The sequence below is a fragment of the Daucus carota genome, chromosome 1 (assembly GCF_001625215.2).
Source record: "Daucus carota subsp. sativus chromosome 1, DH1 v3.0, whole genome shotgun sequence".
Classification (NCBI taxonomy): Eukaryota; Viridiplantae; Streptophyta; class Magnoliopsida; order Apiales; family Apiaceae; genus Daucus; species Daucus carota.
The window spans coordinates 28053477-28079089 of record NC_030381.2 but is presented as its reverse complement, the minus strand read 5'-3'; the positions used below and the strand labels follow the sequence as shown (position 1 = coordinate 28079089).

Here is a 25613-nt window from a genome sequence, read left to right as displayed (position 1 = left end):
CCTTTTAGGTGAGATATGTTTGAATACTCTAACATATTCAGGTAATTTATATATGCCAAACTTGTTTAAGAATATATTGAACACATTTATTCATTTTGTTTTACAATACTTTAAAAATCGTTATTGATTTCCAATACATATGAACATGGTAGTTACTAATTTAAGTTGAGTCCTAAGTTCGCTGCAATGTAATTCTAAAAGGCATACACTAATTTGTCTTTTTGTTTGGTATATTAGTTTATATACAATATACTTTTTTGTTTGGTATGTATAGTATAATCGGTTAAAAACTCTTTAAATTAATAATTATTAATTTATCAATAAATTAATAACTTTTTAAATTAATAAATTTCTTCAATCCAGACATTATTTATTTATGGATTAATCTTCACCGATTAATCCATGTTTCATACTCGTCGAACTGATTAAATCTTTGATTAAATTTCAATCAATTTAATTAATCTATGATTAATCCTTGTTCCGCGACATTACTGATTAGATCCGATTCCCTCTTTTTACACACTAGTTGTAAGTTGATTAATTTCTGGGAACTTTGAGAATTGGAGGGCAAAGTGGATCACCAAGGTGGATTCAATATATCAATTTTGTCATCAAACTCAAAACGGTCTCAAATCGATCATTTAGGTCTATTATAGATACCTCGAAATATAAATAATTTTTGATGATCGTATAATTTTTTATTCAATCTTTAAAAATAAGTTTATAATTTTTCCTATTTTTTAAAACTTTTTGACCTTTTAATATAAATATAAAAAATCTGATTGAAAATTGGTTTCAAGTCCTGATAGTATCCATATTCGGATAATATCTCTCGGATCCAATATTCTCTTTTGAAAAGTTTTTTTTGACATGCTCTTTTGAAAAGTTTGAAATTCAAATACAAATACAAATACGAATTCGAGCGGATCCGGACATTTCAGTGTAGGGTTTTTTTTTTATAGACATGCCTGTGTCGTTTTTATAGATGTTAACAACTTAACATTGAAGTAAGTAAGGGTGTTCATAGGTTGGGTTGGGTCGATTTTACCCGAAACCCTAACCTAACCCACTATTCGGTTTCAATAATTTCTAATCCAATTAAACTTCAGTCTAAATTTTATTGGTTTGGATCGGTTAGAATTTAGTTTGGTTTGATTTGGGTGAGTCAGCTAGAATACCCTATATTTTTTATTTGGGTCGGTTAAAATATGTGTGTTCTGATTGATAATTTCATGATTTTTGGCTAACTCAGCTTCTTTGGATCAATAAAAGGATACTGATCACCAACCTGTTTTACATGTTGATTAAGTATTAATTGAATACATATTTAAAATTTGAAGTAAATAGCATATACTTTTTACCTTCCATGTATATCCTGTTAACAAAGGCAAAGGCTGATCCGGACTACTGATTTTTGCTACAAAGATGAGGTCCAGCTAAATATCTGTTATTTTCAATTTTAGTGCAAATAAGCCCTTAACTTATATATATTAACTTTAGTCAAAATTTATATTTTTAATTATTTATCAACATTAAAAATTCATTTATTATTATATATAATTTATAATTTATATATAATGTAACGGGTAGGGTTGGGTTGGATAAGAGTTGAAATTTGTTAAAACTTGACCCAACCCAACTTATTCGGGTTAAAGATAAATGAAGTTAATATTGCGGTTTCGAACGGTTGGGTTGATCGGGGTCGGGTTCGCGGGTTTTTCGGGTTTTTCCCCCCCTAGAAGTAAGTGTTCGTAAAACCTAACCAAAGCAAACCAAATACAAACACAGATAAAATTCATAATTTATTTGCGGCGATGCGACGTAAGAAGCTGAAGGCCAGGTTTTGGTCGAAACCAAAGACGTTGTACAAACCATGGCGGAGATCATTCGACAGTATTGAATCAGGTGTTTTTTCTTTGTCTATATGTGTATTTCACTCACCTCTTCAATTCTACTTGTTAAAACCTAAATTAAGCTCAATTAAATTATTTATTATTATTATTCTAGCTATATCCACTCAGAAACTGCATCACTTTGGGAAATTCGATGATTATCTTGAAAACAAGCATTTGGATTGGAAAACAAAGCGTGCTGCTCTTGATGCTTCACCTTTTGTTGTTGCTCTCATCTCCTACACTGGTATCATTGTAATCATTATCGTTATTGTTATTATTATGCAGACTAATGATTTCTTTTTCGTGTTAATTCGACATTCTTTTCCCTCTGATTGTTGTTGGATTTCAGGTTCGCAGCGGCTATTTATATGTTCTGGGACTATCATTAGCTCGTATGCTGCAGATGGTGGATTTTTGGGTACCATCTTGACTTCTGCATCCCTTCTTAGATCTCCAACTATACAAGATAGTGTGGCTGATGATATAAAGGTTGAAAATTCTATATCCTTTTTACTAATACTACTAGTATTTTTTTTTGTCTTGAACGTCTATCTTTTGCTTGAAGTTATAAACTTTAATTGATGGGTATTTGAGAAAATAGAGTTTTGCCAAGTGTGTGTGGGCCCCATTACAATTTCATTTATGGAAACACTGATTACAGTTTGAGTGTATGCTTGCTAAGCACTGTGTTCTCAGTCTCTTGGCCCATCACAAGAACAATCCTTTCTAAGACCATTCACCCTGTTACTAATCAAATATAGAGACGGTAACAGATTGGAGTTGGACAGTATTCACAAAAATCTGATCTAGATCCTTGGAGTCGATTGGTATTGATAACGGGATCCACATGTACATTTTTTTTCACTTAAAGGAAAGAGCACAAAATAAATATTTATTCAATAACATAGCTATTAGTTGTCATGTCCTATGTTACTCGGACCCGGGTACGGAGTGTCGGACACGACACATATCCGAGTGTCGGACTTGAGAACTATGGAAATTGGGGACACGGGGACACTGTCCTATTTTTGGACACGGGTACGGGGACACATCGTAATATACTAATAAACAAGTATGGTAAGTTAGACATCTTAACAAAAAGTAACAATAAAACTCATATTAGACATGATTTTGTAAGGGATTTTGCAAATTAAGGGTCTTTTGTACTTAAATCTCAGTCTTGCTTCTTTCTTTTTTCTCACATATTTCTTTTCAATTGTAAGTTCTACTCATATTTGATTTTTAAATTGGTCAAAGTGTCCACATTTTAGTCAAAGGATCCGACACGAAATAAGTGTCGTGTCCGAGTGTCCAAGTGTCCGACACGGGTGCGGCAACCTAAATAGAAGAGTCGGAGTAACATAGGTCATGTATTAATTTATTTTTCCTTTTCCAACCCAAGAACGTTGATGATACATCTTCGTAGCACGCAAATAAAAAAACAATCACTTATCTTTGAATATCTGTAATGTAAAAGTGAAAGTATGGATCCATCACAGAGTAAACCTGTGTTTGTCTCAGATCGTTTGTACCAAAATTGTGAAGATATATCCCATGTAATAGTATGAATTTATGGATCTGGATTGGGTCCTAGATGTTATCCTTAGTTTTAAGTCGTCTTAGCGGCGGAAAGCCACTACATACTATTGTAGGGTGCCAAGTGGATGGTGCCTTGTTTTGATACGGAATAGAACTAGAATTCTATAGTATGGGCTTCCTTGAGTTTATATTTCTTCGTCTAGGAACCATCTTGTTTGTACTTTACTCTTCAAATAGGGTTCGACAAGTAGGATGTATTACTATTACTATTACTATTACTATATTTACTGGTCTTGCTTTTTTGTACTGCGCCTTTAACTAGGCTACAAGTTGTAAAGGTTAATTATTTGGATACTGTAGTACTTTAATTAATTCTCAAGGTGTGTTTATTGGGCTTTTTATATTTGTAGGTGTGTCTTTTCCTGCTGGAAGAAGCAATACAACTATAGATATAAATACTAACATAGGACTGTACAACTCTGGCTTTGTACTTGCTTGTTATCATAAGTGGCCTTGTTTTCTAGTGGCTTTGTGGATAGGATTAGGAATAGTCTAAACTTAATTTTTAGAGATCTATCCTTCTATCCTATTCTGATCGGGTCTTTCATATCCATATCAAGTTCAAATGTCCAATCGTCTATTCCTCTATTGTGGAGAAAAAGACATGTCTGCATATGTATGCCTCCCCCCTTCATAAATAAGGAATGGCAAATTACCCATTATCTTTGCTTGGTTTTCTGATTAAACCCCACAACCTTTCAATGTAACAATCGCTTGTAATTGCTTTCACCAATTGTTAAATTCAGACTCAATTTGAGTTTCATGTAAAATCCATAGTTTGACACAATTTTTTTTTTATTATAATACAATGACACAGTCAAATGTTATTCTTTAGTTATCTTTTTTTTTTTTTTTTTAAATTGTTAAGTCTCCATGCCATAGTTTTGGGTAAAAAATTCAACCAGGATTAAGCTAAGTTTCAGAGTTGATGAAACTAGTGGGGTCATTTCATCTGAAGTATAGGTGAGGGACTAATTTACCGCATTCCCTTTCACGAATTAATACATGAAGTTGTAAAGTAATTTTAGGCTTATGCTTGTTTGATTGTTGATTGTGGTCAAATGAGTATGCAAATTGTGTGATGTGGTATGCAAATTTGTGACCCAAGTGTAATTAGCTTGAAATAAAATAACCCTAATACATTTTAAATATGCTTCCCTTTATAGAAAATGTGATTAGCTTATTGAGTGATTTAAATAGTTGATGAATTAATAACAGAAATGACTCCATACAAAAGCTAAACCAATAAACCCTTACAAGTAAAGGTCACCAATTTATTTCATCCCCTTCATTATATTCCATATTGATCTTACCTACCTAGTTAACCAACTGCTCTAAATTAATGTCAATAGCTCTTATCTTTTATAACCGGTTTTTCCGTATACTTGCGTGTATCTATTGGAGGCAGAATTTATGTAAAAAATGCTTTTGAACTGAAATAATGGTCCAGTTTTCAGGTGGATGTCTACTTGCTTGGTCGTAGCATGTGTGAGGGTGAAATATTGGGTTATGACTTGCATTATAATGTTGCTGCCATCCGTATCAAGTCTGATGTTCAATTGAAAACTGCTGTTATTGGAAATCTTGATAAATATATGGAGCGCCATGCCCGCTTTGGTGATATGTCATTTCATCTTGCACGTCACCGCGATACAATTGCAAACCAGGGATTGATTGAGCTCCGTCCAGGAATGGCTGTTATTGCTTTGGGTCGTTATTATGATGACCGCTACCACATTATGGCAGCGCCTGGCAAGATTATGTAAGTCTTTTTTCTGTTTGGAACTTCATGCTCTTTGGGCCTCAACTCAAGTGCTCATTTTTGCTTTTAGGGATATCACATTGACATGTTTAGGTACGTTAAACCTCTTTAAAGTAATAACGTTGGGACCAACGAAAAATATTACTTTATCGAGTTTATTACTTTATCGAGAGTAAAAATACACTATGTACATTATGTTGGGGCCAGAAAAAAATATTATTTTAGTGAGGATATTACTTTATCGATTATTACTTAATCGAGGTTCAACTGTAGAATGTAGCATGTCTTTATTTAGCAATGCGTATACTTGTTTCTTTGTTCTACTAAATATACATTTTCCACCATGATTGCGATCTTGTGTAACGGAAGATCTGTTGACTATGCGCAGTTGCAATTTCATATTTCTTTTTGATGCAACCTTATTATTAATTAGGCGTTTCTCCTTGGTCCAGTACGGGAGACTCTGAGTTAGATTGTAAAGATCTTTTTATGGCGCATAGTGAAATCACCAAGGTAACAACAATCCCCTCACTTTCCTATGTTGTGTTTGATTAGATATGCATACATTAGCGACATGAGTAAATGGTTGTTTTGATGTACGATTTTCATTTGTATTACGTGTTTTAATTTTAATTTACTAAAATTACGAGAACTGATGTTGCGTTTACTGTTGTTTTCTACATGTAAGTGTCTCCTGAAAATTATTGTATATGAACAATGGAGTAGTTTTTATTGAAAAATCACATGTTTTATGTGGAGAAATGAAAAGCTTTTTCTGGGTAGTTTAAGGTTAAATGATTACCTGAACCATAGTGACAGTTAGTGCTTTACTGCTAAGTTTTTTTAATTCTTATATTCATTTTATCCCCCTGGGGGATATGGTAAGTAAAAAAGAAATGAGGAGTTTAGTGTTTTGGACTCCATTGAACTTGTAACGAAGAATAGCCACCTTTTAAATATCATACAGATTTCAACAGTAGGAGAATAAGAGAATTTAAAGTATTGAAAAGTTCGGAGGTGTTTTAACTTGATTAAAGAGATACAAAGTGCTTGAGGTATTTAAAACGTGTGTTTGAAATTTTGAATAGTCGTATTTACAGGGAAAAAGGTGTAGAATCTAAACTCGTCTTTGTTTTAGATATATCGAAGTACAAAATATCCGTAAATTCTTAATTCTTTCAAGCTCAGCTGGACAATGCACGTGTCTGAGCAACATAAACTGAATCAGTTCAACGAAGAACTCTATAGTTGCAACTTCATAAAGCTTCTGATATGCTCTATACTAAGCGTATAGCAGTTACCAATAATCAGGGATGAGCAAAATCGAACCATAATCCGAAACTGAAACCATACAAAACCGCATAAAACCGTACCAAATAAAACCGCACCAATTAAAAACCGAAACAAATAAAAACCGCACCAATAATGTGGTTTTGGTTTGGTTTTAAGTTTTCTAAAACTGAATACAAACCGAACCGAACCACAATAATAATTATAATAAATATTATTTTATATTTATATTTATATAAATAATATTATATGAATAATGTCTGCAGCACAAAAATAGCTGCATGTGTAATTAGTCTATTCCTTTCTTGCTCAATTTATCCATTCATTCATTTACTAAAATCTATTCAATGCTTAATCCAAGATACGGCTTCCTGAATGAGAATGGAAGGATATAGCTGTAACCTCTTAGTAAGTGACCCCAGATTTCTCTTTAGTCAAAATATTCTAACATTATGGTCGTATGAGCTTTTTATATTATGGCAAAATCTGATATAATGTCCTATAAACATAATTAGATAATTAGATCAACTGCTAGGGTCATAATGAAGATGATTAGATGAGTACACCCGCAAGAGGCTAGAGATATTCTTCTTTAAAATTAGCTAAATAAATATATTAAAAAATATTTTATAAAATTGGTTTTAAGACCGAAACCGCAACATTTAAAATCGAAACCGAATTTTAAAAACTGAACCGAACCATTTATATATGGTTTGGTTTTGGTTTTCAATTTTAAAAACCGAATTAATATGGTTATGGTGCTGTTTTTAGTCCAAACCGAACCAAACCACACCATGCTCATGCCTACCAATAATGGTGCAAGTGCAATCTCTATGAAGTTCTGCATGTATTATATTTCCTTACAGTATCGGTGCAATATAATATATCGATATAAATCTGAGAGTTGACTGGAAACATTTATAAGCTAATTTTAGTGAGGATTTTGAGGGGTCCTTGTAAACATAAGTGGAATAAGTTGCATGCATCAGTACAAGTTCATATGTCTATAATTTGTCATATGTTATTTCTAGACTTTGTACGAAGTGGGACACTGTCCAGTCTGATTAACTATTTATTTTTCCAGAATGGTATAGGAGGACCACTTATTAATTACAGTGGATGCGTCATTGGACTGAACTTTCACAGTTTAGCTCGCACTCCGTTTTTGCCCATCAATATCGCCTTAAAATGCTTGGAGCACTTGGTGAACTTTAGGTATTGGCCTAAAAACTTTAGGTGCAAATTTGTCATGTTTGGCTTTTGTTTTTTAGGATATGTTCTATCATATTATTTTGCAAGCATATGCTTTTCACACTTATGCTATATTCTAGATTATGGAATGCCTACCTTCTGAAAATACATATGAATTCGTATGAAGATGTTTGCTCCTCTTAACATATTATATGGGTATCATTCCCTTGTATTGCACCTGATGACATCTCTTGTAAACTAATGACATTTTTGCAAATTTTTGACAAACATAATGGATTCTTAGTTTCCATGTATGAAATCAAGAGTATGGTCATATGGCTGGGAGTATTCCACCCACATATATATGGGGTCCCACTCTAATACAAACTAAATACTAACCAATGCAATTAAGTAGATTGGGAAGGGTTTTGGGGCCGGGGATGGAGCCCGAGGTGGGCCTATATAGGGACGGGGTGGGGGCTAGTGGGGACTGTAGTGGTGCCAAGTTTTGGCTTTTAGGGCTGCTTAGAGCCTGTACGGAGCTCGTATCCCGTGTCGTGTCGTGTCGACACGGGTACGGTCGCCGGAGTAGGTGAGTCGGAGTAACACAGCCTACTAATATAATCAAGTAGGTGAAATCGAATCGGACTTCCAATGCAAGAGGGTATTTTGTGGATTATATTTTTGTAGACGTTAAAAGTGCTTCTTACTTCCAATATTGCTGGATCAAATCCTGATGGAAAGATTGTCCTTGCCTGAAAAAGGAAGGAATGAGCCCTTTTAGTACATTGAGATATGAAATTTGTATGTTAAATTTCTTGACTAGGCTCGTATTTGCTTGTCCGCTGGATGTTGAGGTTATTGGTTTAATTTAATTGCTCTCATTTTATGCATGTTGTGGCAGTAACATGTCTGCTTTTCTTCTTTTTTTATTTTATTTAAGTCTTTAAATTATTCATTTTTGAAGAATGTGTTTTTTCTATTGATTAGTTCTTAGATATTGTTTCTTGGGATGTGCAGGGAGGTCCCTCGACCATGGCTTGGACTTGAGTTATCAGACTTAAAAAATATAGAGCTTGGTCAGTTGGAAAAGTTAATTCATATCTCCCCTAACTTAGTTGGTGTGTTAGTTAGAAAGGTTAGTGTTCCCATATCTCTTAAGTGTTCCTTTATCTCTTTTTATAATTTCAAAACTAGTTTAAACGAAGTAGTGGCTATATTGCTTAAATGAAAGCACCATGAAGATGCAGTTGTCGACCTTTAAAATTGTAGATTTGTTGTAAGGATCCATACTCATTTAGTGTTTCTTCTCTCACTTCAAGTCCTAAATACCCAAGCGACTAGAAGATCTTAGGACTAGGGGAGAGCATGGGCCGGTTCGGCTCGGTTTCGGGATAAAACCGGAACCGCAACCGTATATCCTCGGTTTTTAAAATCGAAAACCGCAACTGCCGGTTCGGATTCGGTTCCGGTTTCGGTTTAAAAAAGCCGGTTCGGTTATAATCGGATCGGTTTCGGTTACAAAACCGACAACTACAAAATTGACAAATAATATGGAGACAAATTGAACCGCGCAATCTAGAAACATAATTAATAAACAGTGGATTTACATTAATACCACTGCAGACTCTGCAGTTACTAGTTGGGGAACAATTACACACTTTTGATGCACCTGTGACCTGTTTGATCAATTTTGTAACAAACAAAAGAAGTCAAAATGGACTGCTGCTAATCTGAAAGGGAGAGATTATCATCTCCTAAACCAGTGAAGTTAAGTCGTTGAGATAACTAATTACACATCTTAAAACACATGCTTATAAATATCCAGCACAAAAGCATAGCAATAGATCCAATGTTTCATTTTAAATCATCAGGACAGCTTCTGTATCAGTATATGGATTGTGGAGTCTAGACCGGAGTCACTGGACAGTGGACTGTATATTTTATGCAACAATCAATTAACACTGGCCCAAATTATAAATATCATATATATATTTAAATAAAAAATTTCTTATAAATTATATATATATATATATATATATATAATATTATAAATATTTATATTATTTAAATTATCGGTTCGGTTTTTTCCGGTTCGGTTTTTACTAATAACCGGAACCAAACCCATGAACTCGGTTCGGTTTTTTAGTTTTCGGTTTCGGTTTCGGCTCGGTTTGTTTCGGCTCGGTTTTTACCGGTTTTTGCCGGTTTCGGTTTCGGTTCGGGTTTTTTTCGGTTTTTTGCTCAGCCCTACTTAGGACCATATTCTTTATAGTGTCAAATACACCCATGGTTCCATGTTTTAGGGATAAGCTACAATGTGTTCATTTTTATTTCGCGCGAGCGCGCGCCCGCACACATATATATAGGGTTAGGTTCAAATTAGAACCAACATTATAATTAGAACTTAGAACTATTATATTCATTAGATTTAATCTAGTTAAAGGTCTAGATCTATCAAATTTAGTAATACTAGTATATCATTTTTTACATGGAAACTTATTAAAACAATTTCTAATCACAATGATTGCTAATATCATGCCCATTAGCAATAATAAACATTGCAGCACATACGTTAATAAACTTTTCCATGAAATTTGACATAAATGTATTCAAGCAAAATATTTAGAATAAAACATCTACTAGTATTGCAAAAGCTAGAATACTGCTGCAGAATATGCGTGTTTAAAAGTATTTTTAATATAATTTGAAATATACATTTGAATACTCATGCATAATATTATTAGGATATTTAAATAAACACTCATTATAATTGTTGTTTTATAACTCTAATATTGTTTCAAAGTATACATGTTCATAAGAAGTACTACTCCATCTGGTCCTTATTATAAGACACCAAGATTTTTTGCACACAATTCTAGGTGCTTTGACCACCTAATTAAAATTATTATTTTTCATTTTTTTTCTGAATTAAAATATGCGATATATATTTTAATTCAGAAAGAGAAAATTTAAAAAAAAATAATTTTAAGTGTGTGGTCAAAGCACCTAGAATTGTGTGCAAAAAGTCTTAGTGACTTATAATAAGGACCAGAGGGAGTATTTTTAATAAGTAAATTGCATGTAGGGTCTTTATACAAATATTTTGTAGCAGTACAAGGGAAGTATTTAAATAAAGCATCTACTAGTATGACAAAAGCTAGAATACTGCTACAGATATACATCTGAATACCCATGCATAATATTATTAGGATATTTAAATAAAACACTTATTATAATTAATTTTTTTAAAAAACCTGATATGTTTCAAAGTATACATATTTATAAGAAGTATTTTTATAAATAAATATATTATATTATACGTAGGATCTTTATACCAATATTCTGCTGCAGTACAAGGGAAGTATTTTTTTTCAATTAGTGAATTTTATTTATCATCTTTATACAAATATTCTACAGCAATACAAGATATAAAGATATGTGGTTGAATTATATAATTTTAGAAAGTTTGCATTGATCATGGAATTCAATATTGTCATTTAATGTATATACAAAACCTAACATTTTATCTTATTCATTTGATTATCTTTAATTCGACGGTTGGTAATGAGATTCTAAGGTTCTAAGATTAAGAGGTTCTATCTGGAACCTGACCCTATATATATTTGAACATCATTTTTCTTTTGTGTCTAATTTCTCTGTTTGTATGTATTTATGTGTATGTTACATGATGGAATAGAAAGAGTTGTAGACCTAGCTGTATTCTCTTCACTTGTGAAAAGTAAGTTTGTAGGCAAATCAAAGTCAAAATTAAGGCAGGTAAGTAAAGTTTAAATTCGGGGCAGGACTTAAAAATTTCATTAAATGCAGACAAGAGATATTCAACTCAAAATTACAATGGTTTTGATGGACCTAGAAAGTATTCTAGTATGTTGCAACTATGAAACTGTTCTTTTCAGCAGAAAGGAATTTACTTTTGGTAAAATTAGCTCTTACAAGTTTTAACAAGTTATACATAGGTTCAATATACAACTACAATAAGTTAGTAAGTTTCTAGCCAGATCGAAATAACTTCGCATATCTTTGAAGATAAACCCGTAGAATTAGTGGGAGCAGTGGAAACTGATACTATTAATTTATTTGATTAGGAAACAAAACCATGGAGAAAACACCTGTTCTTATCTGTGTGTATATAGTTTGGCCTGAGAAATATCTTTTTTGTATCATTCTTGACATGAGACGAATACACCCCTTTAGTATAGTCACTAGAATGCTACTTTTAATTAATTGTCGAATGCAAGTTTTTTCAGTTTAACGACCCACTTACAAGTAGAGCCGGCCAAACGGGCAATTCGGCACGATCCGAACCATTGACAAAATCGGTCAAAACACGGCATGAACTGGGTCGGGTTAGGCACAACACGAACCTAGTCGAATTGGCATGGCTACTACCAAACCAAAAGCAGCACCTCTGTCCTCTGCCCACTGCAAGTACATTTCATTTTGAATTAGCAAGACACAGCTCGAACCGCTCGTGTGGCCGGCACTACTTGGAAGTTCAACCAGAGTTTGATTATGTTTAAGCCATTTAACCCGAAAAATTTATGGTTGAATCATGATAATATACACGAACTTGATCACTACAATTCGAATCTTTACGATAAAAGATACTAATCACAAATAAAATAGAGATCTACATCATGCCAAGAGGCAATTATTGATGCAAACAAGAAATAATTAAATTAATTTTGTATATATTTTACATTATTAGTTGCAGAATAATAAAAGTATCTGTTTTACTTTATGTGAGAAAGAATAAAAGGAAGGAAAAACTTGATAGATTATATTACTGTATTATTCAGCATACTCAAGTACAGGACAAGTCTAAGAATATATAGCCTTATTCTGGACAGACAAGTATCCATATAAACTAGCAATCAAATCAGCACTTAATCTGAAAGTGATTATAATCAGTTCCCTGACATCATTCCCATAATAAAGGAAACTAAATCAATTCTTAACTGCAAATGTCAACTAAACTTCAACACTTTTAAAGCTTTAAACAATTGTGATGTCCATAGTTCCTACAAGAAAGGTGAGTGTGTTATCACCTTTCCCTAGTTCCTCCACTACAAAATAAATCCAATTAAAGTGTTTCTCGTGTAGGTATAATTTCCTATGGTTTATATGCATCCCTTGCTTTTAATATATATCACTGATTAAAAGTGTGCTCAGGTCGTTTCATGATCGATCATGATTTCCTACTTGTTTAGCATATGAGTGTTTTGACCATTACCAGGTAGAATTGAGATCGCCTGCTTCTGATGCTGGAATATGCACCGATGATGTTGTAATTCAGATTGATGGAAAGCATGTTGAAAGTTCTCTGGAGGTATTATTCATCTTTCACTATTATGAATAAGCAATTTCTACTATACGTGGACCAAATCCTATATGGCAACTCTAAGTTTGTTTGGAAAGGAGATTTTGGAGGAAAACATGTGGACATGAAAATATACTAAAATCGGAAGAAATATGGAAGAGGCTTTTCAACCCCCCACCCCCTCAACACCTATTAACTCTTCTATTAAATTAGATAATTATGGTTATGACCAACAGCTTTAGTTTAGTTTATTAATTGTCAGCTTTGGCCTTTCTAATAGTGTTGTATTTTATTTACATCATCGTAATGTCATTGCTTGTTTGGGTTTTACTTTCTATTTTGATGATGATGTAGTTTGCTAGTGTATTATTGGACAAGGGCAAGGAACCCGTGACAGTGATGGTTAAGAGAGCAGGTTTTATTAAACCTTTTCCAATCTCTGTACTTTTACATACTCAGAGCGCCAGAACATTGAACAGGTAACTATTTTCAGATTTGATTTGTGCATTTTATGTGGTTTGCTGAATATATGATAAAAAGGGATATGATGCTAGCACTCATGTCCTTTTATGTGACACTCCTACCAATTGCTGACATATGTACCCTTGTTTTCTGTATAGATGGCCTTTACCGGAAGAAACCTGGGGGTATGGGAGATAATACATTTGTAACTTCTCTACTCATTGGTTGGATCCATGTGCCTTGCTAGTTGCTAATATACATTTATTGGTTTTGGTTCTGTAATTTAAACCGCTCTTTCCTCTGTCCTGCCGAAATGTTTAGATTCGGGTTGGCATTTTGTAAGTCTGACTATCAGATGTTACATCCATATCTGCTTTTTTTGATTTGGTATCATCTTTTGCTTTTCACCAACCAATGCCTGGACAATGTTCACTTGCTGTGGAGGGGTCCGATTGACAGTAATTTTTTGTTGAAAAGTTGTCAATAAAGTTGTTTCAAAATCCCCATATTTTTTTTAAGAGGCTGTTTTTTAGCTATTAAGGTCAGGTTGATATTGTTACAGTAAGAACAGTTTAACAGTTTTTTGTTCATTGATGTTGGCTATCACGGAGTAACAGGTTTTTGTTGAAAAAAAGTTAAAAAATTTAGTAATTTTAAAAGCAGTTAGAACATCAAAGCTGTTTCCAAATCTCATATTTTTTAAACGGTTTTTCTATGGTTTGTTCATGATTCATATTAATATGAATTTGGATGGTTTTGATTGCTTACACGACTTCTTGTATTTAATGCTCTATTTCATCACTGTACTCGATTAAAACTTTCAGTTAGCCTACGGAGTGAAAAAAATTCTTAGTCAACTAATTGTACCATTTAAAACTTGCAAAAAGGTCATTCCGTTAAAAATTTAACGTTTTAGTGCTCTATTTCATCACTGTTTTCGATCAAAATTTTCAGTTGTCCTACCAACTAAAAGGACAACTAATATCTTCTCTATCACTTGCTATCAAAATGTTGTCGAACAATATGCTATCTTGCATTGTCTAAATTAGTAAATTTTAATGCCAATTGCAGCAATTGGCTCATAATCAGGTATGTCAAGTTCAAGTAGACGGAGTTTGGAATTTGCTGAGGCTTCCATACACCCTTGTAGCTGGGGGTTGTCGATAAGTGGAGCATGCCATTTACAACACCAACCTCATCCGCCCTTTCTTCTCACACAGCCTCTCCTTCTCTCTTTCTTTTTACCGTCGCCGGTGGACACAATCCCTTCCGACTGTTTTCTTTCCATCCAAACCATCAACAAAATCCAATAGCCTATACATACATGAACACGTATATATACACACAAGCAGGGGCAATTCTGGGTGAGGTCTACTACTGAATCTATCGAGCAAGTAAACTGATTGGTTTCCCCGCTGGTTTTAGAACATGCAACGCAGTACAAGGATGCAAAAACATTCAATTCCGTTAAAACTAACGTTTTCCGTTAAAGTCAAATAAATGTTTAACGGTGCTGAAATGTTTTTTATCCTTAATCTCGTGATTGAAATTTTTTAGATGCTTTGTTATTTAAATGAAAACTTTTTTAATTCGGTAGACCAACTGAAAGTTTTGGTATAGTTGAGTGACGAAATATAGCATTAACCCGAAATTTTAGTGCGTATCATGTGTCAATGGGACACTAGACAAACCCTTTTTCGAAATGGTGGTTTTTACCTTTTCCGGGAAGTGTTTATAGGATTATTTTTATTGATAAAGAATTCGGTTACAACATATCTTTCTCTCTAATCTCTTCTTTTCCCTCCTTAATAATTTAAATATATTATTATTTTTTAATTTTGACAATTTTGCTCTCTAATTTTTTCCTTTCCCTCCTAAATAATTCAAATATATCTGTTTTTGTTTTTTATTTTTGACAATTTAGGCGTATTTGCCTTAGAAATGAGTGTCTGTTCTAATACTTCAAGAGCCGGAGTCGAATCATGGAAGTGAGTCAGAGTTGAATGCGGGTGTCCTTGGACAACAGAGAATAAATCTGCAGGATTAACCAATTATTTTAATGACACATTTAGAAGACATGTAATTGTAGTCACTATATTTGTTATATTTATAAAAGAAAACTTATCACAATTTCTTTGGCATATCAGCTTCAAACATCACTCTCAAACTGACCCTAAAATCTGAACACCATTTATGATCAGTTTTATTATGGAATTGTTAAAAAAAAGTTCAAACAACAATCTTGATATTATTGGAAATTTAAAATTAAAGTTGAAATTAAAAACAAATATTTAATTTCTACGTTTAGGAAAGAGTTTATTTAGCCAAAAAATAGAAGAAAAATCAATCATCAGAGTCATATATTATTGAAGTTTCAGTTAAAACCATGTGGCACTTCTGCAATTTTGTTAAACATTCAAGGGCAACATCTTTCATGTCAACTATAAAACTAATCATACAAACCTGCAGTTCCACAACAAAAAAGAAAGAAAGATAAAAATGTCTACAAAGGAGAGTAGCAACTAACAAATAAAGAGATCCATGTTTACAAATGAAAGCTGGTAATAATAATTCCGGATGGTTTGCCTAGAATCTGAACCTCCTGTAATCAGATTATGCTATATATCTACTTGAACTTGATGTGTGAATTTGTTGATAAACTTCTTTGTTTCGAGTAATCCATCATATTTAATGTAAGGTAATTTGTTCCTCAGTAATGTATACATGTATTGAAAATCATACACGAGCCATATGTATTAAACCAGTACATGGATTCAAGTACTTCAATATTTCAAAGATGTGTAAGTTTTAGCTACCCACAAACATACCTTTTGCATATGTATCATTCCCTTGATGTATCATATCTTCTTTGTTTTAACTCTTCTAATTTCCTCTACATTTTTTTAAAGAACGCGGTGGATAAGGCACGGTAGGATGTCCCTGATTACACGGGGCTAGCTCTTTTAGTAGAGCCGAGGTAACTGTGAAACAGTAATAGATCATAGTTGTAAGTTGAAACTGTGCTACTTATATAGTATAACTCGGAGCAAGAGAATATTTCCAAAGATATATTATGTCAAGTGTCAACCATAGACCTCATGACTGTGGGAATGGTTATTAACTTCACGAGTCAAGGAGCTCTGATAAGATTAAAACCTACTGCAATATTAATCACTAACCACTGTATAGTTCTGACATTAACGTTAAAACTGTATGCACAGAAGACAGATATCACGTACCAGGAAGGCTGTGCGCCACCAAGTGAGAACGCCAGAATGGTATATATTCAAGGTGGGCAACCTAACCACATGCCAACTACTGAAGAACTTGTCTATCCATGCTTTTACACTGAACTAAATTAGACCAAATATCAGAATCTGATCCATCAGTTTGGAAGATGAATAGTGCACATGCAGTTTCTAATCTGAGCTTACAGAAACTGACAAGCTGTTAACTTCAAAGTCAAGAATGTCTAGTGTGAGAGCACAAAATGTCATAGCTGTGAAACCACGACCATTTTCCATCAATCCAATTCTGTTGTGGCCTCTAATCAGAATGTTTGGATTCTGATTCCTCTTTCGAACCCGATAAATTAACTTTTACCTTGAAGTTTCCATAAGTACTTCAAAGTCTATGCTGTCCATATCATGAACATTTTTGCAATTGCTGAAACAAATTTTAAAAGCCTTGGATCCTTTCGAGGTATGGCAAGCGCTGCGCTACTGTGCTTTCTCAACTTAAGTTCCTAGTCAATTAAAACCCGCTGTCAAGCAACCAATTGCTACTAGGAACATTCCTTATAGCTTGATTTTTCTGTTTATCATCCTGTGGCTACAGACTAAGAAATGGACAAATTCGGCTAGGCAAATATTCCTCAAACAGTCTTTGGATCAAACCTGTGGCTTACAACAGGGTGAAGCCCACATAAGGAGTCATAAAACAAGAAATCTAGATCACGAAAACAAGCTGTTTCTTGCATATGCTGACTGAATAATTCAGTGACTTCACGAGCCGATACAATACGAGGACTGATTACATCTCCAACAACAAAGCTATAGACCTGGTCTCTGAGCTCCACCCATCTCCTACCAGCCTCTTTCTTGTTTCCATAAAAAATTCATAACAATACATAGACGTGCTTCAGAAAACAATTACACCTACAATACATATCTAGTATAGAATTCATAACAGGAATATTGAAATCAAACCCACATTTTACATTTTAGTACCACGGCATGCATTTGCATGCCACATGTAGAAGATACGATTGAGGTGCAAGCTCTTACTGCTATAGAAACGCTAAATGGACTTGCTTCAACTTTCTCCTGTTGCACAACTATATAATTTATTAAATAAAAATATCAGAACTGAAAAACATATAAAAACCAAAATATACCATCCAATTAAATTATGTATAAACGTATATTTTGCCAAAGTAGAGATGCAATTGTGCATATAACAATTGCCATCAAATTATACGACACTACATTTTTCATTTATCAACTCCAACTTTAGTAGTCTGTCTAATGTTCATAATTTCTAATTTAATTTTCAGGACTGGTACTCGAATATTTGTTGTTATAAAAGTAAAATAACTGAATAAAGCTTATATATTATCTACTTTGTTAAGAAGTTTTTATCATCAGTTAGGGCTTAGTGAACATTTGTAGAAGTTGCGAGCTTCATACCTTAATTGAAATATCCAAAAAATTTAGTAATAAATTGAACTGCAAAAACCTGGTAGATTTTTGCCTATGGCATATCCTTTTAAGTCTCACTACTTTTCAATCCCCTCAGTTGTACAACATAAGCCAATATCATGGGGTAGAGGGACTCAAACAAGAGTCTTCTCCTAACTAAGCTCTAATACCATGTTAAGTAACCGGCTCATCTAAATTTGGATGTCTACTTTGTTTAAGACATCGCCTCTTAGCCGATGTCTAACATGGGTACAATAGACATCACCGACAAAGACATCGCCTGAAAAAATCGGGACATCGGTTTTTAGGCGATGTTTAATGCAAAATTTCTAGTAATGCATGAAGTTGATTAATATTGCGTTTCTGCACATTTACTCTTAGTTTAAGAAGGTTCTAACTGTTTTTCTTAGAATAATGGGATGATAGCTGATATATTCTATGGTGAGGAAGTCATAATATGAATGGTGAATTACAATGCTGCCGTAAGCTCGGTCAACCAGCTCATGTCCTCATGGAAAACAAGTTGTCTATTTCAACTACTACTTTTCCTTGCAAGTCAGTCTTTTATGCCATATATTATCTGTTGGAATTTAGATACATCATACATACCTAAAATTTTGGTGGTGACGGGACTTGTTTCGGCTTACAAGTCACTTATAAGTTATAGAGTATGTGCATTTTTCAACTTACAAGTTATTGGTAATCTAGGCCACACGGGCCTGGATATGGAGTTTTGGATTAGTGGTGGCAAAAATAATTTTGTTCACTTTTGAAACTGTAACACCGGACTATGCCTCTGAATTTTTGATCATGTTACGAGTTTATAACAAAATTAATTGATTTCAAATAGTAAATTAATAAAAGGGGAACTGGCAAAAGACTCGGAAAGTAACATCCGGCCATCTGAACAGTTAAGAAATATACAGCCCTCTTGACAGTGTCTAGACTTTAAGTGGAAGTTGATGTCAGACGGAGATTGATGTTTGTCAGGCGAAACAAGTTGTAGATTCTGTAGACTCGGATTCCCCCTGATCACGAGTCTTAGAAGGCATCATTGCACTGAAAAGTCGAGCTTTAAATGAAGTTATTTCCGAAGAAATATGATTTTGTTCATTAGCAGTTTTGAATCTTGATGGTTGGATATTCATCCAGACAATCTAAAAATTGCAAGCTAACTAAAAAGTTTCATGAATGAAAATTGTTATGGACTAGGACCCATGTAATCTAATCTTATAATTTTTAAACGACTCTTTTGTTCCAAACCACTTCACAAAAATTTTTTTTAACATTTTATAACAATCAATTAATATTTTATTTTAGAATGTTATGCTATCGAATAAAATATAACCTAAATTGTTTTAAAAAGATTAATACAATCTAAATTAAGGCTTTGATAAATCTAAAAAAACTTTTGTAATAGTAATTTTAAATTCAAAAATTGCTTTTAAAAATAGCAGATTCCAATATTTTTGAAAAAAACAGTTTGTCAGCTTTGACAAAAATTATCATAAATTTCACTATTATACCTCATCAAACTATTATTTTTTTATATCATAATTGAAAATATATATATATCAAATTTTTTTTTATATTAAATATCACTTTTTTATAAAAACAATTTTCCAATTGTCTAACAAACTTTAACCACACTTCAAACTAATAGGATATATTTGGGGCGTTGTTAAAAATTGTTGTGTCCTAGAAAAAGTGTTGTCGTAGAATAAGTGTTTGGTAATTTTTTGATATTTTATTATTTTGATTTATAATATAATAAAATAATATCTTTAGTGAGATTTAAAAAACAATTGTTTACCGAAAAAAATTATTTAATACATCTACAACAACAATCTCAGACACTACTTTACTAGTAATATTCTAAACAATACAACATATTTACTAATATTTTTCCATAAGATCTTACACTCTAAAGTCTAAACCATTTTAGTAATTAAAAAGAAATCTTTACAAATACAATATTACCCCTGCAACCTCCCCGCCCGACCCCCAGCTTGAAACAAGCTGCCGCTTGCCAACGTATTTTTCACTCAGAAACATATACATACAACCTTAGAAAATGGTCTCAACACAATCAACCCCAAATATTTTCCTCTAATATACTTAAATCATATATACTAGGTGATTGACAAGAAATATTCAGAGCCCATTTTCCAAATCACCCTTTTGCTTCAATCTTGATCAAGCCCTAACTTAAGGTTTGCCCCAATCTTGAATATATTAAATTGTTTTTATATCTGCAGATTTTTAGCTACCCATCTAGTTAAAGCTTTGATTGCGGGTGTTTGTTTTTTATATGTTATTGTTTAACCCTTCTGCTTGAAAGTAATATAAAGTTGTATATGTTTGTATATTTGTGTAAGTATGCAGAAATGTGTCGATTTGGATCATGTATGTGTTAATCAAATGTTGTTTAGAGTGAATAGGATATACCCACATTGTGCTTTGCGAGGTTTTTTTTTTTTTTTTTTTAATGTTTCTGAAGTCTATAAGATGATCTCTATTTGATCACAAGTGTTTGACTTTAGTTATTTCTAAGTGGATTGGTTTTTTCCTGAACTTGTATCAGATTTTCCTTTTGTATTGTAGTCACCGACTAAGTGTAATAGTCTTTTGATGAAATGTGTAGATTTCATGTGTTCATTTTGTTTGATCAGTTGTGCTTCCAATCTACTGGATCATTGCGCAAAAGCTGGACTGTAAGAACTAATTTTATCCTATAACTTGTGTAATTTTCTGGCCTTTTGGATTCTAAAGGTATAAAAGCCATATATGTGATGTTTTTTGGATTTGATGAGGTTATAAGTTCTACTGGCACATCAGTAGTTGGATTTAAAAGACAGAAAAATACATTTTAGACCCTCTTTCATTAATCCATAAATATAGAAGAATAATTTGTCATGATGAATGCGAGTTGGTCTCTCTTGTGCAAAGTAGCAGAAATTTGGTTTCATTTACTCGAATTTTAGTGCTGATGTCTATGTTGTTTGCAAACCAAGGTGTATTGGAGATGTTTTTCTTTCTTTATGCACCTTATAATTTATTTCTGATAGGAAATTAGAACATTCTCTTTTGGAGTTTCTAGGAAGGGGCTGCATTATGGTTTTATAGAAGATAGTGGATCCAGAAAATAAAGGGACTCAGCTAACTTGCTTACATAATAATTGAGAAATGGTGACATGGTACCTGTTTCACCAGCAACATCAAATAGGCAAAGTAGCAATGATTCAATGCACAACACGTATCATGCCCTTGGAGTTGCATCTCCATGGCAGAATTTTTTTGTAAAAACTTGGGAAAAAAATCTATACACCTATCAACCAGAAAGTAGAAATAAAGTCTAGAAAACGGATGACTAATTATCTAACAAGCTAATTTAGTACATAAGCAACTAGAATCAGATATTTATTCAATTTAATTACTCGATAGCAAAAAAGGAATACTTACAATCGTATATACGGGTAGCAAAGCAATTACATAAAATCACGACATGTTTAATCCCTTGACATATAAGAACGCAGGACATCTCCATTCGTCAGATCTGTATTGATACTCTACCTTGACACATAAACACGACCTCCCTTTTTACAGGTTAAAGTTCCAATACCAGCCAATTGTTGGCATTGACATTTTGTGAGAATTCCCATCAAGAGCCTATACCCATTTGACATAGAGCTGAAATGATTCTTATCTAGATTATTTCAGGGCCTTAGATCCCTCAAATGGTTATATATTTTATATTAGTAAAAGGCTCTCATTTTTTATGAATCTACTTATACCTAATGATTATTAATACACAAGCTGATGTTGCTAACTGTGGTTTCAATTGTTTATAGTCTTGATGTGTGTATACTTTTGAATATGTACAAAAGTACATAAAATACGGTTGAAAGGTTATGCTAAGCTCAACTATAATTTTAAATCAGTCATGGTTAGTTACAAAATACATATACTTGTATGTGGCAAGAGTGTGTTTATGTCGTTTTGAATTGCAAAATTGATTGTTTGATATGTGTGATTGATCCCTTTTTTGTGTATTAAGTTTGATATATATTAAGTTTATGCCTATATAATATATAATGTTCAAATTTCTCTTATTTGTAGGTTTAAACATCATGTTCCTAAGTTTAAACGAATTGACGAAAATAGAAGAAAAGGTTGTTCTGATATACAATAAGAAATCAAGTTGTATTGGGCATGGCGCACTCATCGATTCCAATGGTTTAATTTTGACAGCTAGTCATCTTTTTGATGAGTCTACTGTTATTGGTTATCGGGTAAATGTTAGAGTCAATGGTGGGAGAGCTACTCAAATGTATGTTGCAAGAGTTGTCAAATTGGAGTGGAAATGGGATATAGCTTTGCTGCAGATTGAGGTGCCTAATAAGTTGAAGTATGCTAAATTTGCTAAAAAGGTCCGGGTTGGACAGGATTTGCATATGGTCGTTTCCAGTGATGGTGATATTTTATCCTACACCAGTGGTACCGTTGCTTTTGAGAGGAGGCCATTTGGAGATATTGTTCATTCTAAGAATATCGACTATTTTGATCCCGAAACAATCTTTGTTCAAGCGCATAACTTGCATGGACAACCAGGTTGTTCGGGTGCACCTATCTTCAGCTCGAAAGGTCGTATTGTAGGGATGTATAGTTCGGCTTATTTAAAGAGTGATTTACTGGTCCATGTGGAACATTTGAAGACACTTTCTTACAGTTTTATTCAGGTTTGTCCTGCTTCCTAATGACCATTCTATTTTATGATCAAATGCTAAACTATATATATATATTTTTGTACTATCTTGAATTTTCATTAGATAATTAAGTGTTTGACTATGACTTTTGGTGAAAAGTGTGAGTCAGTAATGGGTAATAGATAAGGAGTTTGTTGCAAGCGATCATGAGCTATAAAATAATAATTAGCACTTCTTAAGTAATTTTTTGTCTTAGTTGATAGATATTGATGACATGTTGACATATAAACTTTATTGCAAGGTTCTTAGACTTGGTGGGGATATGTATATGTTGGGTTGTGAACCATTAACATAGATATTAGCACAACATGGATTGAATGATATGTTTTGGTTTTAATGATGTAAAATTAATATATTTGGAGTGATTGCCCTTTATTCTTGAGACAAGGTTAGACACCTAAATGGAAATATAATATAACTGGGTTAAATATTGATGATATAATGTACTCTAAGTTTCCGTCTACTTAAATTTTGTCTCTAAGTATTCTAATTAGAATCTTGTGATGCTTAATGTTTAGGAAGGTGAAACATCTGAAGCCGGAGGAAAGAAGAAAAGGAAGCAAAAAAAGAAAAGTAAGTATAGTGGTGGGACCTGGTATTAGATAAGGAGTTTGTTGCAAGCTATCATGAGCTATAAAATAATAATTAGCACTCCTTAAGTAATTTTTTGTCTTAGTTGATAGATATTGATGACATGTTGACGTAAAAACTTTATTGCAAGGTTCTTAGACTTGGTGGGGATATGTATATGTTGGGTTGTGAACCATTAACATAGATATTAGCACACCATGGATTGAATGATATCTCTTGGTTTTAATAACGTAAAATTAATATATTTAGAGTGATCGCCCTTTATTCTTGAGATAAAGTTAGACACTTAAATGGAAGTAGTATATAACCCGGTTAAATATTGGTGATATAATGTACTCTGCAAGTTTTCGTCTACTTAAATTTTGTCTCAAGTATTCTAATTAAAATCTTTTCATGATTAATCTTTAGGAGGTGAAACATCAGAAGCTGGAGGAAAGAAGAAAAGGAAGTGAAGTATTCCAAAATAGATTCCCTTTTTATGATTCCATTGAAGTATCTCTCTGAATTGCTTGAGTTGCTTTTGCTAAATATTCTCAAACTAGAAATTCATTGTGGAAGTAAAAAATTATATTTTCTTTTACTCGAGCGATGTACTATATATTTATGAACGAGGAAAGGCGCATGATGATACCGCCAATTACTATGGCAGCCTTTTTTTTTTATGTATTGTTTCTTTGTTTCTTAAATATTATGTAGTGTTTGAAGATTCAAAAATTTAACTAGGCACATGAGATATACGTGCAATATGATTACAAAGTTAGGTTTTATAGTTCTATGTATATTGGAGTACTTAAAGTACTATGTGTGTTTTGTAAGCTGAACAGGTGTTCTGCAAACATGTTGTGCAACATATATAATCCTCCAAAGAACATGTTTTACACCTTTTCTCTTGTTGAAAGTAATACTAGAAAATTTGTTCGTCTAAGCATATGTAATTAACTTATGTGAACTTTAAGAATCGGAGGGCAAGTGAATAATGGTTAGATGAGTAATTGATAATTTATATGTTGAGATTAACTTAATTTTTTTATCATGTTGTATTCGAAATTTTGCTGATACCTATTCAATTCACCTAATTAGATTTAACAAATATTAACATTATATATTTTCGATCAATACTTGATTAATTCAAATAGATTATGGTAAGGTATAGTGGTGAGAAGTGTACATTTGGATAGAGGGTTGAGCACACATCTCAAAATTCTCAATATAATTTTTATAAATTTTATTTTAAATTTTAAGTAACAAAATTTTAATGTTTAAATTTTTTTCAGAAATAAAAATTTCAAAAACAAATTTTATAAAAATCTTAATATGCGTGCAAAGCAATAAAAAAGTTGTATAGACATGAGCGGGACATATGAAGTATATAATATAACAGGAGAGTTAAATTAATAAAATTATGTCAAAGAAAGTGTTTTGAAAATACCCAATTTATTACAACTATTATGATTAAGTTTTTTATTAAATTTTTAAAAATATTTTGTCATTTAGCAGTCACACTTTGAAATGACCAAGAATATCACATTTATATAAATAAATTATAAATCGCAGGTCAATCTATTAGTTTTAAATTTTAATTTCTCTAATAACGTGTTAAGATGATTACGTGAAATTTTAATAATAGTTGCATATGATATAACTCTAATTTTTGAATCAACTAGTTAAACCAACTGCTCTGAGTTTATGTCAATAGCTCTTTTTTTTTTCTTTTTTTTTAATACTTACGTGTATTTAGTGGAAGAAGAATTAATGTGTGTTTACGTGTGTTCAGGTGGATGTCTACTTGTTTGGTCGTAGCATGTGTTAAAGTAAAATATAGGGTTATGACTTGCATCATAATGTTGCTGTCATCCGTCTGATGTTCAGTTGCAAACTGCTGTTATCGGAAATCTTGATAATATCCATGGCCGCTTTGGTGATATGGAAAGTTGAAATTAAAAACAAATATTTTTTTTTCGTTAAAAAGAGTTCATTTAGCCAAAGAAATAGAAGGAAAATCAATCATTTACG

At 32.7% G+C, this 25613-nt stretch overlaps 2 protein-coding genes across 3 annotated transcripts; both read left to right on the top strand.

The window, feature by feature from the left end:
- Positions 1-1697: 1697 nt before the first annotated feature.
- LOC108205309 (uncharacterized) lies at positions 1698-14061 on the top strand. Of its 2 annotated transcripts, XM_017375222.2 has the most exons (10): positions 1700-1905; positions 2008-2139; positions 2245-2384; positions 4952-5256; positions 5709-5769; positions 7631-7761; positions 8758-8875; positions 12998-13090; positions 13436-13560; positions 13702-14061. In XM_017375222.2, the coding sequence occupies exons 1-10, from the start codon at positions 1815-1817 to the stop codon at positions 13739-13741; spliced, it is 1236 nt and encodes a 411-aa protein (XP_017230711.1). In that variant the 5' UTR covers positions 1700-1814; the 3' UTR covers positions 13742-14061. The 2 variants fall into 2 exon arrangements, with proteins under 2 accessions (XP_063934885.1, XP_017230711.1); XM_064078815.1 differs by lacking the exons at positions 7631-7761; positions 8758-8875 and having other exon boundaries at positions 1698-1905.
- Positions 14062-20213: 6152 nt separating this feature from the next.
- LOC108205302 (uncharacterized) lies at positions 20214-24286 on the top strand. Its single transcript, XM_017375211.2, has 4 exons — positions 20214-20456; positions 22363-22982; positions 23528-23582; positions 24009-24286. Exons 2-4 carry the CDS (start codon positions 22374-22376, stop codon positions 24050-24052), a joined length of 708 nt encoding a protein of 235 aa, XP_017230700.1. The 5' UTR covers positions 20214-20456; positions 22363-22373; the 3' UTR covers positions 24053-24286.
- Positions 24287-25613: the final 1327 nt, after the last annotated feature.

Coding starts and splice junctions, on each gene's coding strand:
- LOC108205309 (XM_017375222.2), top strand. CDS start 1,815: ATGCGACGTAAGAAGCTGAAGGCCAGGTTTTGGTCGAAACCAAAGACG. Junction 5,257..5,708: donor GCAGCGCCTGGCAAGATTAT/GTAAGTCTTTTT, acceptor TCCTTGGTCCAG/TACGGGAGACTCTGAGTTAG. Junction 5,770..7,630: donor CGCATAGTGAAATCACCAAG/GTAACAACAATC, acceptor TTATTTTTCCAG/AATGGTATAGGAGGACCACT.
- LOC108205302 (XM_017375211.2), top strand. CDS start 22,374: ATGTTCCTAAGTTTAAACGAATTGACGAAAATAGAAGAAAAGGTTGTT. Junction 22,983..23,527: donor TTTCTTACAGTTTTATTCAG/GTTTGTCCTGCT, acceptor CTTAATGTTTAG/GAAGGTGAAACATCTGAAGC. Junction 23,583..24,008: donor AAGGAAGCAAAAAAAGAAAA/GTAAGTATAGTG, acceptor ATTAATCTTTAG/GAGGTGAAACATCAGAAGCT.